This window comes from Ascaphus truei, chromosome 4, assembly GCF_040206685.1.
Source record: "Ascaphus truei isolate aAscTru1 chromosome 4, aAscTru1.hap1, whole genome shotgun sequence".
Lineage (NCBI taxonomy): Eukaryota > Metazoa > Chordata > Amphibia > Anura > Ascaphidae > Ascaphus > Ascaphus truei.
The window spans coordinates 258,499,755-258,513,100 of NC_134486.1; the positions used below are offsets into that span (position 1 = coordinate 258,499,755).

At 44.7% G+C, this 13,346-nt stretch overlaps 1 protein-coding gene across 2 annotated transcripts in view; it reads right to left on the bottom strand.

The window, feature by feature from the left end:
• Nucleotides 1-12,301, bottom strand: part of STX7 (syntaxin 7) — a 33,188-nt gene extending 20,887 nt beyond the window's left edge. Inside the window, exons 1-3 of one of the 2 annotated variants that reach the window (XM_075597339.1) lie at nucleotides 12,142-12,280; nucleotides 2,564-2,649; nucleotides 316-470 (exon numbers count right to left, since the gene is read on the bottom strand). In XM_075597339.1, coding sequence (XP_075453454.1) covers nucleotides 316-394 — 79 coding nt within the window. In that variant the 5' untranslated portion in view covers nucleotides 395-470; nucleotides 2,564-2,649; nucleotides 12,142-12,280. Of the gene's footprint in view, nucleotides 1-315; nucleotides 471-2,563; nucleotides 2,650-12,141 lie in introns of both variants that reach the window. The other variant, XM_075597340.1, reaches the window with a different exon arrangement.
• Nucleotides 12,302-13,346: the final 1,045 nt, after the last annotated feature.

Sequence of the window (13,346 nt, forward strand, 5' to 3'; positions counted from 1 at the left end):
CAGTCCCATAATAAAATATATAATTAATGAAATTTTGTCTCTCGACACCTCCACTCCAACTGACACAAAATAATGGCACATGGCATGGAGAAGGGAGAAATACAGCAAGCCCCACCAAAAAAAACACAATTAAAAAAATGGTCAAACCCCCAGTAACTGAGCCTTGGGCTAAAATGTGCTTGTATCGTGGAAGTTCTGATATCCACAATCTGGGCTCGTTTTTCTCAAATATTTAGAAAAACTGAGAGAAAAAATTACAATATATTCAAATAACCTGAATCCCAATAGAAAAGCAGTAAGGCTGATATAACATACAGGATTGTGTTATCTTCTGAATGTTGGTAGATATGGTCTGTGCAAGTTGTGTTGCGTCTCCTCCAGTATTGTAAGACATGGCTGAAGATGCTGTTGCCTATTCTCATTAGAAGCGGACGGGCGAATATATACTGTAGAGTACCCCACTAAGACACCTGGAAAGAGAGAAAAGGTATACAGTAAATGTTTTCAAGTTTAGGAGACTGCAAAGGTACTAGCAGAATGTTAAAATGTTTCATGCTCCTCTGCTTTCAAAAGCATACACTGGCGACACACTTTATTCGAGCTCGGCTAGTCCCACGAATTCGGGTATACCCGGGTGTATTGAGGTTTGTGACTGTTTTCTGCCCGAGTGCATTGAGGTATTTTCCAGGCAGGGATTGAAGCATTTTATTCCCGCTGGCTGCAATACTGCACAGTATATATATATATATATATATATATATATACTGCATTACAATTCATGAATTTATGCCATCTGGTAGACACGCGAAGCATTGCAGCCTATTAAATCCTAATCATTATCATTTAACAGATCAGCCGCCCGTCAGCCAGGCATGAACCCAGGCTGGGAAGGCAAACGCAACGGGGCTTGTCAGAGGTGAGGAGCGGCGCATTCCAGGTATCTGCCAGGTACATACTGGGTATTTGCTCGAATAAAGTGTGTCGGTGCAGTAAGTAGCACTTCAAGGTGGATTCAATTTAAATAAAAAATATATATTATTGGGAAGCAGGGGGTCTCTGGAGTTGAACCACCTGAACTTCGACTGAGCCACTGATCGAGCAACCTGTGCTAAAGCAGGGATATTCAAAACCAGAGACATAACATAAAACACAGACAAAGCTCAGTGCACATCCAGAAAAACTTATATACGGTACAGTGCCTAAATATACATGTATAAATAACTAATAAATAAAATGGTCTTTTAGTTTAACATTTTGGCCAAATTGTTGTAAGCCCCCGAGCCACTACACGGCAGACCACGTTTCAAGGGTCCCTGGACACTAATATAGATTCTTAATAACCTGTACATTGCCAGGAAGAATGATTTGTAATAAATCTGTCAATATAAGTTGCAAAAGTTCTAAGTCTGATTGAAGCTTTTATTAACCTGTACATTACCAGGAAGACCACGTTTCAAGGGTCCCTAACACTAATATAGATTCTTAATAACCTGTGCATTGCCAGGAAGAATGATTTATAATAAATCTGTCAATATAAGTTGTGGGTATTTTGGGGGTTCAATATGAGCTTGTAGGTGTTCTGTATGTTTTATAATTCTTGTTCAGCTAGTCTTGGCTGTTGGAGGGTGGCAACCTCCTACCCAATTGAAGCTCACTCCCTTCCACATTTAAATGGTTAAAAGCTCACTCCATGGCATCTCCAACTATCAGGTGAACTTGCCTGCATACAGTGTGATTGTGACAAATCTATTACAGAGTGCTTTTCCTGGTAATGTACAGGTTAATAAAAGCTTTAATCAGACTTAGAACTTTTGCAACTTATATTGACAGATTTATTACAAATCATTCTTCCTGGCAATGCACAGGTTATTAAGAATCTATATTAGTGTTAGGGACCCTTGAAACGTGGTCTGCCGTGCAGTTGGCTCAAGGGCTTACAACAATTTGGCCAAAATGTTAAACTAAAAGACCATTTTATTTATTAGTTATTTATACATGTATATTTAGGCACTGTACCGTATATAAGTTTTTCTGGATGTGCACTGAGCTTTGTCTGTGTTTTATGTTATGTCTCTGGTTTTAAATATATATATTGCCATGCTCAGTAGCACTCCTCTGTGAAACTTGTATGCTTATATATATGATGTGGGTATTTTGGGGGTTCAATATGAGCTTGTAGGTGTTCTGTATGTTTCTGAAGCAGAGATATCCTGAAAACCTGACCTGTTGGTAGCCCTGGAGGGCTGGAGTTGGCTTCCCTGTCCAGACCCTGAAATATGGGTTTTGCTTAAGAGGTGAAGAGTGAGAAAGATCTTTATAGAATGCGTGGGGGAAAAAAAGGAGCGCAGTACACACCTCTTTCCTCCCCACCCCAATATTTCAGGCTCTGTCGGGGAATAACACCATACCTAACTGTATCCAACGCATCATTAAATTCCTGTGTTAACTGTAACAGAGCTCTGTGGATAGGCGTTGCTAGAGGTAACATCTCTAGGGTGTATCAGTAGCACGAACATCTGTTATACTAAACACAAGGCCCGTTCCAGCTGAAAATAACATTTACCAATTTGTTAATGCCTTGTTAAGTCAATAAAGGATCTCTATGGTTCTGGGCCACAGTATTGCATTGTGAAATTATTCAGTAACGTCCTGTTAAGAAGAAATATGGATGCAAAATCATTGTTATATTGTTTGATTTCTAAAAACTGCTTTCAACTGTTGGTTGCAGACATGAAGTGACTTTGTATGTCTCTGTTATGGGTAATCATTTTTATTGGTTCTCAAACCTCGCCCAAAACACTTTTATTTTTTCTTCTTCTTACTTTAGTAGACCCGTGATGGTTTTTGCTCAGGGAACCCCTAATATTCCTTTCACTAGTAAATGTTTATGTCATTTTGCAAGGATATGGGGGGGGGGGGAGGGGGGAGAGGGGAAACCCAAATACGTCCGCCATGGACGGTCACCAACAGAAAGCAGTGACATCTTATGATGATGGTGCATCTTTTACTTGGCTACATGAGCCAAGTCTAACCCAGTGGCCATATTGTTAATTTAAAAGCAAAGGGCAAAAGGAACAGTGACTATTCAGGTGCATAAAACGAGCCCTCCGTGCTGCATGAGTGTTAATTATAATAATTTTTTTACATGTATTTTTCTTAAGAGGAAAGGGTGGGGGGGTGTTTTTAACCTCACACAGAGTTCAATCACAATACCCCCTTTACATTCTAACTTTTGCTTTAAAGAAAATGGTCATCTTTAATGAAGTAAAGTATTATTGCAGAATTGTTCGTCAACTCACATTTGTGGTAATGGAACCTGCAAATTACTTTGCTAAGTAAATGGAGATGACACCATGCATACAACTTCAGGAAACCGGCGTGCTGAGATTAGCTACAGATTAAAATAATAATACTAGGCTAGAAATAAGACTGGAATCTTTTTAACAAATCCTACTAACCTATGACACTTCCTCTTATATATAAAACTGCAACAGCCACAAAAAAATGTGCCTAAAATTAACAGCGCAAAGGCAGTGAACTGCGGCAGAGTAGAAACACCTTAGTGCATCAGTCATACAGTACTTCTGCTTTTATGCACCTGTCCTGCATAGGCAAAAAATAAAAATAAAAAGAGGGTTATTCATTAAACTGTGATAGTGACAGGGCACTATCACATGGAAAGTCCTTTTGAAGTCAATCATATTTTAATGAATAACCCTCAAATAATGAAAAGCTTTGTTTTGCAATCTTCACATTCTGTAGTATAGGCTGCGATATATTAGACCAGGGCAGCATAACATACGGCCCGTCTGGCCTCTCTGTGCGGCCCGCGATGACTCTTGCCGGGAGGCAGTTAATTAAATAAATTTAAAAAAAAAAGTTTTAAAAAAATGGCGGCGATTCATCCCTCCTCCCTCCCTCTCCCTCCCTCTCCCTCCCAGCCCCTTCCCTCTCCCTCCCAGCCCCCAGGTTTTGCGGTGCGCGGGGGCAGCAGCAGCCGTGTGTTTTTATTTTTTTCAATAGTAGGCTTCCGGGGAGGTCAGAGCATGCAGGGGGCGGGGCTTAGTACCGGGGAGAGGATGTGCTAAGAGAAAGGTGAGGTGTGTGTGTGTGTGTGTGTGTGTGTGTGTGTGTGTGTGTGTGTGTGTGTGTGTGTGTGAAAAACGGGCCTGGTGGGGGGGTTGGGTGTGAAAAACGTGCCTGGTGGGGGGGTTGGGTGTGATAAACGGGCTGGTGGGGGGGTGGGCTGCTGACGTGAGGGGGGGTGATCTGCTGACAAGTGAGGGGGGCTGGGCTGCTGACATGTGGGGGAGAGAGTGATGTGAGGTGCAGGGGGGGAGAGAGTGATGTGAGGTGCAGGGGGGGGAGAGAGTGATGTGAGGTGCAGGGGGGGAGAGAGTGATGTGAGGTGCAGGGGGGGAGAGAGTGATGTGAGGTGCAGGGGGGGAGAGAGTGATGTGAGGTGCAGGGGGGGAGAGAGTGATGTGAGGTGCAGGGGGGGAGAGAGTGATGTGAGGTGCAGGGGGGGAGAGAGTGATGTGAGGTGCAGGGGGGGAGAGAGTGATGTGAGGTGCAGGGGGGGAGAGAGTGATGTGAGGTGCAGGGGGGGAGAGAGTGATGTGAGGTGCAGGGGGGGAGAGAGTGATGTGAGGTGCAGGGGGGAGAGAGTGATGTGAGGTGAAGGGGGGGAGAGAGTGATGTGAGGTGCAGGGGGGGAGAGAGTGATGTGAGGTGCAGGGGGGGAGAGAGTGATGTGAGGTGCAGGGGGGGAGAGAGTGATGTGAGGTGCAGGGGGGGAGAGAGTGATGTGAGGTGCAGGGGGGGAGAGAGTGATGTGAGGTGCAGGGGGGGGAGTGATGTGAGGTGCAGGGGGGGGGGAGAGAGTCATATTGAGGGGAGGGGGAGAGAGTGTCATTGAGGGGAGGGGGAGAGAGAGTGTCATTGAGGGGAAGGGGAGAGAGTGTCATTGAGGGGAGGGGGAGAGAGTGTCATATTGAGGAAGAGAGACTTGGGGGGGATGCTGACTTGTGGGGGGGGATGCTGACATGGAATGGGCTGGGGGTGTGGAGGGGGGTATTGTGTGTTTGATGTGGAGTGGGGGTATTGTGTGTTTGATGTGGAGGGGGTATTGTGTGGGTGAGGGGGAGGATGATGGGGAGGATGATGGGGAGAATGATGGGGAGAATGATGGGGAGGATGATGGGGAGGATGATGGGGAGGATGATGGGGAGGATGATGGGGAGGATGATGGGGAGGATGATGGGGAGGATGATGATGGGGAGGATGATGATGATGATGATGATGATGATGAAACCCGTGCGGCCCAAATTTTTTTTCCTTGGAGCAGTTCGGCCCTTCTCGCTTTACGAGTTGGGCAGGCCTGTATTAGACCAATGCAACAGGTTAATCTTCTGTTGCAACTGAACTTATCATTGTTTTAAATTCTTTAGATTTAAAGAAGCATGAATCTTTTTGACCAATGAACTACTTTAGACACATCTATTATCTGTCACTGTCATCAATTCCAGATTACACCGCAGAACATTTTTGTAATTTAAAGAAATAAACAACATATCGCCATTATGTTGATGTCATCAATTTTTGTTTGCTTTCAAAACCATTCACTCTTTTTGCTGTCCCTTCGGGTAAGAACCAGCTCTCCAAACTTAAGAATTATCTTCAAATGAAGGGTCCAAATTTCACATCCATATGTGAACGCAGACAGAATACACTGGTTGAAAACTTTCCTTTTGAGGCATAGTAGAAGAGTCCCTTGAAAGATTGGTCTTGTTTCTTCCAAATGTGGTTCTTCAGTCTTTCATTGATTTCCATCCATTGATACTTGCTGCCCATGGTAGACAGTTTTCAACTTCTAGTTCTTGGTATCCCCCATCCAGTTTCATTTACACTACACCTCCTATTATAGTGCACTGTTTTTTTTTATGTTACGGTTGCACTGATTTCTGGTTTACTTGTATTTTAATTTTAAGCCTTCTCTGTCCTGGTTGGTCTATGACCACCAAATGTTCATATCTTTTGATTGGTTGACTTTGCCAGCCAATCATGCTAAGGCTTCAAAATAGATTTTGTTCTTTTCCATTTATTTCAATGTTTGCAAAGTTGACATTTGTTAAACATTACTTTGATCTTGCTAAGATTCATATGGATAAGAAACTAAATCCCAGGAAGCTCAAGAAACTCCAAAACCCACCACATAATATATGTATATGTATACGTGTTAAAAGGAGTGCCAAAAAGCGTGGCCAAATGTATACAACAAAAGACAGAAAAGCCCAACGCTATATCCAATATGACAAAAATACACAGTGAAACACCTATATATTCTCTTGAAAAAGGGTAATTTAATTAAACCCTTTGGCAAAATCGTTATGCCTGCGTGCTACATCATGGCATGACCATTAGCAGGTCCTAATACCTGATTAAAATTTTCATTTACCTCTATTTGGAGGAAGAATGGCCGCATTGGATCTGTCCAATCCCAGTAACATGAAAAAGACCTGCTAACTTTAAAAGTTCAGCTCAACTTTAAAACTTTATTGGTGAAGCCTGCTTCACCTGCGCTGAAGCAGGGATATCCATAAAACCTGGCCTGTTGGTGGCCCTTAAGGACTGAATTTGATACCCCCGTCTTAAACAATTCTTCAGGTGTTACTATTAAAAGTTCTGGGAACCGTGTTCCTGAACACTTTTGCTGATCCTTACAGTATCTTGCTTCTACAGATGTAGCAAGACTTACCCTTCTCGGTGCATCGATTTTCACTGTTAAAGTGCGGCTGCAGTGCATCTACCGTTCTTACAGCTCAAGAACAGTAATCTCCCCAGGAGGATTAACTCGGCGGGGTTCTATGCTTCTGAATGGGAACCCGCAGCATTAATCCTTTTGGGTCATCAGCACAGAGAGAATACCCTTACTCACCTTCCAGATGAGGGGGGGAGGCTATATTTGGACATCTACATCATCAAGGCAGCTGGATGTGTCCTGGCCAACTCCTTTGATTATGTAGATCAAGGAAGCATAATATTTTCCCCCTGCGCCCCCCTGCAGGCTATCCCCCTCTCCACCCCCCCCCCTCCTCCTTACCTTGACTTAGACATTCTGGCATCATGTCACGTTGCCATGTCATCAGAAGACGTCTGAACAAAGGTAAGAGAGAGTTACAGAGGCTTTCGCCGCTTCCCCGGCCTTCGGGAAGCCCACGGGGCCTCTGTAAACCCCATGCCCCCCGCAGATAATCTCGCACCCACCTGGTTTGCGTAACTCTGATGTAGATGACCAAAAATGGCCATTTAGTCTCCCTTTCATGATGTAGTCACACATATAAGGGCATCTATGTCATCCATTGCAGAATAAAACACAGTCCTGTGGGGACATGGATCCAGGCAGACAGGGACACGGCTGCACAGCTCATCTGGAAGGTGGGTACCAGTATTCTCTCACCCATAAAGCAAAGGATTAATGCTGCGGGGGTCCCATTCAAAAGCATGGACCCACACAGTGTTAATCTATCCGTGCCACAAAACTTGCTGTCCTCGTGGCTGCGGTTTTCCACATTTTTCTCTGCAGCCACAAGGACAATATGTCTTGCTTCATGTAAGGTTGCCGCGTCTCCTACCTCCCGCGGCGTTCCGTCCCTGTTCTGCACCGCCCGCACCTCCCGCCACTGAGGCGCGCAAACCCTGGTCCCGCATCACCTCCTCCCGACCGGCTGCACACGCACCACCTACAAGACGTAAGCACCACCGGAGCAGACCCCCGCGCGCGCCGACGTTCCTCAGCTGCCTTCACAGTGCTGTGCCGCTGGCGCCGCACGTGAATGTCCACTTCTGCTTCTTCTGATTACCTGGAGCCTCCCACACCTTCCCTGCACCCAACCTCAACCTACCAGCGCTCTACTTACATCTGACCTCACTGCTGGAAGCATTCCCATTGGCTCTCATCAGTATTTAGTGCAACCAGCCATAGGCTGATTGCTGAGCATAGTCAGTCTTTGGTCGTGCTTACTTCAAGCTACCTCGCAGTCCGTTCTTGTCTTCCAGTGCAAAAAAGGGGATGTGAGGCGCTTCTATTAAAGGTGCAACAATATAAAACTTAGAAAGTGCTATATAAATCAAGTAAGTGATATATGTGAATATTATAGAATTGGATAAACCGGTAAACTTCGCAGCTTAACCCTGAAGAAGATCCAGTTCCTCCTTATTTTGATTGTAGAAAAAAGGCTTGTGGGAAGCGCAGATGTCACCGTATGTGAAAAAAAATATATATATAGTGTAATATGTTCAACAGGAAAAACAACCAAAAGGATCACAAATGGGGACTCACAATTTCTCAAAATAATACCAGCAATATATGTGTAATGTGGAACACTTGCTTGATGAGGAGTACCAGGCTTCAACAGGACAGACCCTCAATGAAAAGAGATGACACTCTTAGTGCAACATTGCATGTTCACCATAGAATATATTTGTAAAGCAATGAATATTGCACTCACATTTGGTACAATGTGCATTGACACATAAAATTATAGATGCGCAGCTTCTGTGTCACCATCAGCTCCACTCTCGAGGTCGCGTCACGTCACTTCCGGTTTGCGATCGATCACGTCCTCCTTATGTTGATTGTAGAAAAAAGGCTTGTGGGAAGCGCAGATGTCACCGTATGTGAAGAAAAAATATATATATAGTGTAATATGTTCCAGTACCAGATTCTAGCTTTGTACCCAGAGTCCTGACCTCTGGCACCCTCGAACCTCGGCTCGCCCATAAGACTTCTACCTTCTCCTCGACCCTGGCATTGGACTTCGACTACTCTTGACCTCTCCGACAAGTACCTCTCCTGCCCTGACCCAGGCTATCCACAATTATTCTGCTTACCGGACGTGCCCTCGCGGCTGTAGGGCGGTGGTTTTCCTATATCCCCACCTCGGCCTCGCAGTCCAGTCCGGTTTGTGGTGAGCACCCGTACATTCCCGTGACACTTCATCTGTATCTTCATGTAGTCTAATGGTTGATGTAACATTCCCGGAAATGTTTCGTATAATAAAGTATGCTTCTTCAACATTTTTACTTCATAATGCATTTAAAACGGTGCAGGTATAGACACAATCAAAGGCTCTTTCATATTCTATGAATCCTAAAATGAGTGGTAGATCATATTCATTACTTCGGGAACTCACTGCTTCTATGACTTGGATGTGGTCCATTCTGTTGTATTCACTGCAAAATCCTGCTTGTTCTCTAGGTTGGGCAAAGTCCAGGGTCAATTGCAGCTGATTAGTGAGTGTCTTTGTAAAAACTCTTGTACGTGAATGAAAGCAGAATGAATAGTCTGTCGTTTTTGAGGTCTTCTTTGTCTCCTTTCATGTGGATGAGGATAGCTACAGTATGTCGTTTTGGAATTTTCCTGTTCTTCAAACATGTAAACAGCTTTGCAAGGATTTTCTCTACTTGTTCCCCAACTTCTTACTGCAGTGCTGAAGCTTAAGGAGTCTAATGGAGATGCGCTAAAACATTTAAGTGCTAAACCTGTGCTATCATTTAAATTGCTTTATATATCTATCCTCAAACTTCTTATGGCAGAACACTAATGAACATCCAACCTATACTCCTTTTTTCAAAAGTGAGCATGACAATAGTGCAGCTAATCAATTCATGCATTAATGAAGGGCAAGTTAAAAAGCATTCTTTAGAACAGCGCTGCGCAAAGTGGGGGGTGCGAGATTACCGGCAGGGGGCGCGGGGTTTACAGAGGCCACGCGCGCTTCCCGAAGGCACTTAAATTATGTGCCGGGGGAGCAGCAGGGCATCTGTAAACCTACTTACCTTGATTCAGCCGGCATCTGGAGATGCGTCGCCATGGCAACGCCGCGTCATTTCATGTGACATCCCGTTGCTATGGCAACGTAACGTCATGACGTCGGGAATCAAGGTAAGGAGGAGGGAGGGGGGGCGCGCGGAGAGGAGGACATTCGACAGGGGGGCGCAGGGAAAAAAGTTTGCACCCCCCTGCTTTAGAACATTCCTATTTGTGGTCTAATAGTGAGGCTGCATATTGTTTTTCTTTTTATGTTCAAAACAGAAGTGGTGGGGTCCCAATCTCTGTGTCGATCTGGCCGACCATTGCAACCGAGTATTCAGCCGATCATCCCCTAGAACAGGTGTGCGCAAACTTCTGGTGCTGTGCCCCCTGCCTGCTCTCCCCCAGTGCTCGCGTCCCCCTTACCGTTGTGCCAGCGTCATATGACGCAGCGGGGTCACGTGATGCTGCGTTGCCCCAAGCCGGCTGAATCACGGTAAGTGAGTTGCAGAGGCCTCACATGGTCCCCCGGCATTTAATTTAAATGCCTAGGGGAGGAGCGTGGGACCTCTGTAACTGCCACGTTTGATTGCGACAAATCTAATACAGAGTGCTTTTCCTGGTATTATACAGGTTAATAAGAGCTTCAATCAGACTTAGAACTATGCAACTAATTTTGACAGATTTATTATAAATCATTCTTCCTGGTAATGTACAGGTTATGAAGAATTTATATTAGTGTTAGGGACCCTTGAGACGTGGTCTGCCTTGGAGGGGCTCAAGGGCTTACAACACTTTGGCCAAATAGTTAAACTATATATATATATATATATATAGGCACTGTACAGTGCATCTGTGTCATTGGATGTAGCACTGGGCTGTGTCATTGGATGTAGCACTGGGCTGTGTCAGTGTTTCATGTTCTGTCTCTGGTTTTAAATATATATTGCCATGCTCAGTAGCCCTCCTCTGACAAATACGCATATATATGTTGTGGTTATTTTGGGGGTTCAATATGAGCTTATAGGGGTCCTGTATGTTTTGGTACAGATGCAGCCAGACCTTACTGTTCCCGGAGTCACGGCTCAAGGGATAATAAAAGCCCCACTGCCTAAGGAGGGTTTGTTCTTCCAAATAGGACCCTCCCCCCCCCCCCCCAAGAGACTTCCCACTAACGTGGGAGTGTCAGGATTCTGCACCTTCCCCGGAAGCATAAATAGTTAGTCTAGCTACACCTGTACTTTTATGGGGCAGGGAAAAGTGAACTGATGTTAAAAAAATAGTGCAATCTTTCAGGGCCACTTAAGTCCCTTCTACAGGTATATGTTGATAAGGGTCCCGAGTGGTCCTGAAAGCTTGTACTCGTTTTAAATATCAGAGACCTGTTAACGAGATCACTCCCACCTCATCTTTGCTCTCTTCATTTTCAGTCAACTCTACAGGCTGACACAGTACCATCATCTCCTTTCACAAGTAATTGCAAATATTCCAGCAATATGTAGGTGTTTGTCCCTAAATATAAGGTCACTTTACTGGTTAACAGGAACAAAATTGACATGTAACATTAGGAATCAGCAAAACAATGTGTATGTCCTTTCCTAGCGTGACAAACATGTGTCCGTAATCAAAACAGTGGGATTGCTGCTTTAATTAACAAAATGATTGCTTTGTGGGTGTGAACACGCAGGATGATCTCTTAAAGAAATAATAGCCTGTATCATCTCTGCTTCTCCCACCCCTTCTTCCAGTGGCTTGAGTTCAGCCAGGATTTCCTGGCTTGCAATCACAGGGGAGGCGCCCTATGAGCACATACAAAAGGAAACACAACACAGTGTAATAGTGCAACCCGGTGACAGGCGTAAGAGGCCAACAGTGACACAACATGTCAATGGTGGAAATCTATTAAAACTGCTTATACATGGGAGCAAAATTACAGCACGTTGCTTTTCAGGCCTCTGTTGTATGAAGGGACCCTTAAAAGGAACAATGATTTCATAGTTTAAGAAACAGAATCGGAGATAAACTGGGCTGCTACATAAACGTAATATACTGTATTTTAGTGATTGAAACCGAAAGAATCAATCCCTATCACTAAAATATATCAGTCAACGAAGACAAAAATCATGAAAATCAAGGCGTTGCTGCTCCCGACAATGTAAAAGGTGCTGGGAATAGAAGAAGGTTTTACAAAGTTGAAACGACCCCACTGCTTAGTGCCTTGTTGCTGCTCTGTGAGAAGAAACTGTGCAGCTACTTGTCAATAAGAGCAGCAGATGCTTGGAACAGCATAGCTGCCCCTGCCTGTCTCCCCCTCTGCAATATCATACCTCTGCTTCCAGGGTCCGACGGCCTCCGCACACTCCTCCAGGCTGACAGATCAGCGCATACTCAGTGCTGCTGCTGCTGCAGGAAGTAGGCGGAGCAGGAGCAGCAGCAGCTGATCGATCAGCTGATCTCCACCACTCTGGGTCCAGACCAAAGACTCATTCAAGAGTTTAGTGCTGCTAGAGGCACAGTTGCTTAATTCATAGGAGTCACATTCATGTGATCAACATGAATGACATTATGGACAGTACATGCATGTTAGTGTAAAAGTACTACTGTAGTTTCAAAGAGTTCAGGAGGGTTGAGACAAAGTGGAGGAGGGGAAGGGGTTATTCCTTCTTCCTGTATGAGAGTGCAAGAGGGGGGAGGGAGTGGCCAGCACAAGCCACAATCAACAATCAACCGTTTGCTGGGATTGTGCTTTTGTTAATAAAAGGAGCAGACTCTACAGCTTTTTTTTTGAGGCACATTTCCTCTTTTTGTTAGAACACTAAATGCAGGTTTTTGAAATGAAACTTCTTTGCTGGCGCCTGCAGGGTTTTCGTGGGAAAAAATCCTTGTGTTGTAACGCGAGTGATGTCACGCTACTAATAGGCACGCGCCGTCTTGCTCACGCATGCGCCAAAAAAACACTATGCTGGGTCTTGCCGCACATGCGCAGTGGCGGCCGGGCTTGCCGCACATGCGTGCTGGCTCGGCACACCGCTCATGCGCAGAAGCAACAACAACCCAGCTTGGGACAGAGGCACAGACGCACACACAGAGACGCACACACAGACGCAAACACAGAGAGACACACACAGAGACAGTTAGTATAACTATATAAGTGCAAATGGCTAAAACAGGTGTGCCGAGCATGCGCGTTCTAATTCATACTTCTTTGCGTTTTGTCACTGACATTGTGTTTTGAATTTTAATTAAAAATATCACCATCACAAATACAATATCTGTGACAAAACAGTGACCAAAGACAAAGAAGTTTCACTTAAAATGTTACTTTTTGTGGTTTGGGGCACAGTTTCTGTTTGCAGGAGCTGTGGTCAGTAAGCAACAGCACCGTATTGTGTGCTTACTGTCTGACTGCCTGTGGTTTTTGCTCACTGTTACTGTACTTAATCTGGGTATTTCAAGTGGGTTTAGTTTTTAGGTTGTGGGTTGCTTAACTTTTCATTTGTTTATTGATTTATTTTGTAATCACCTTTTTGTT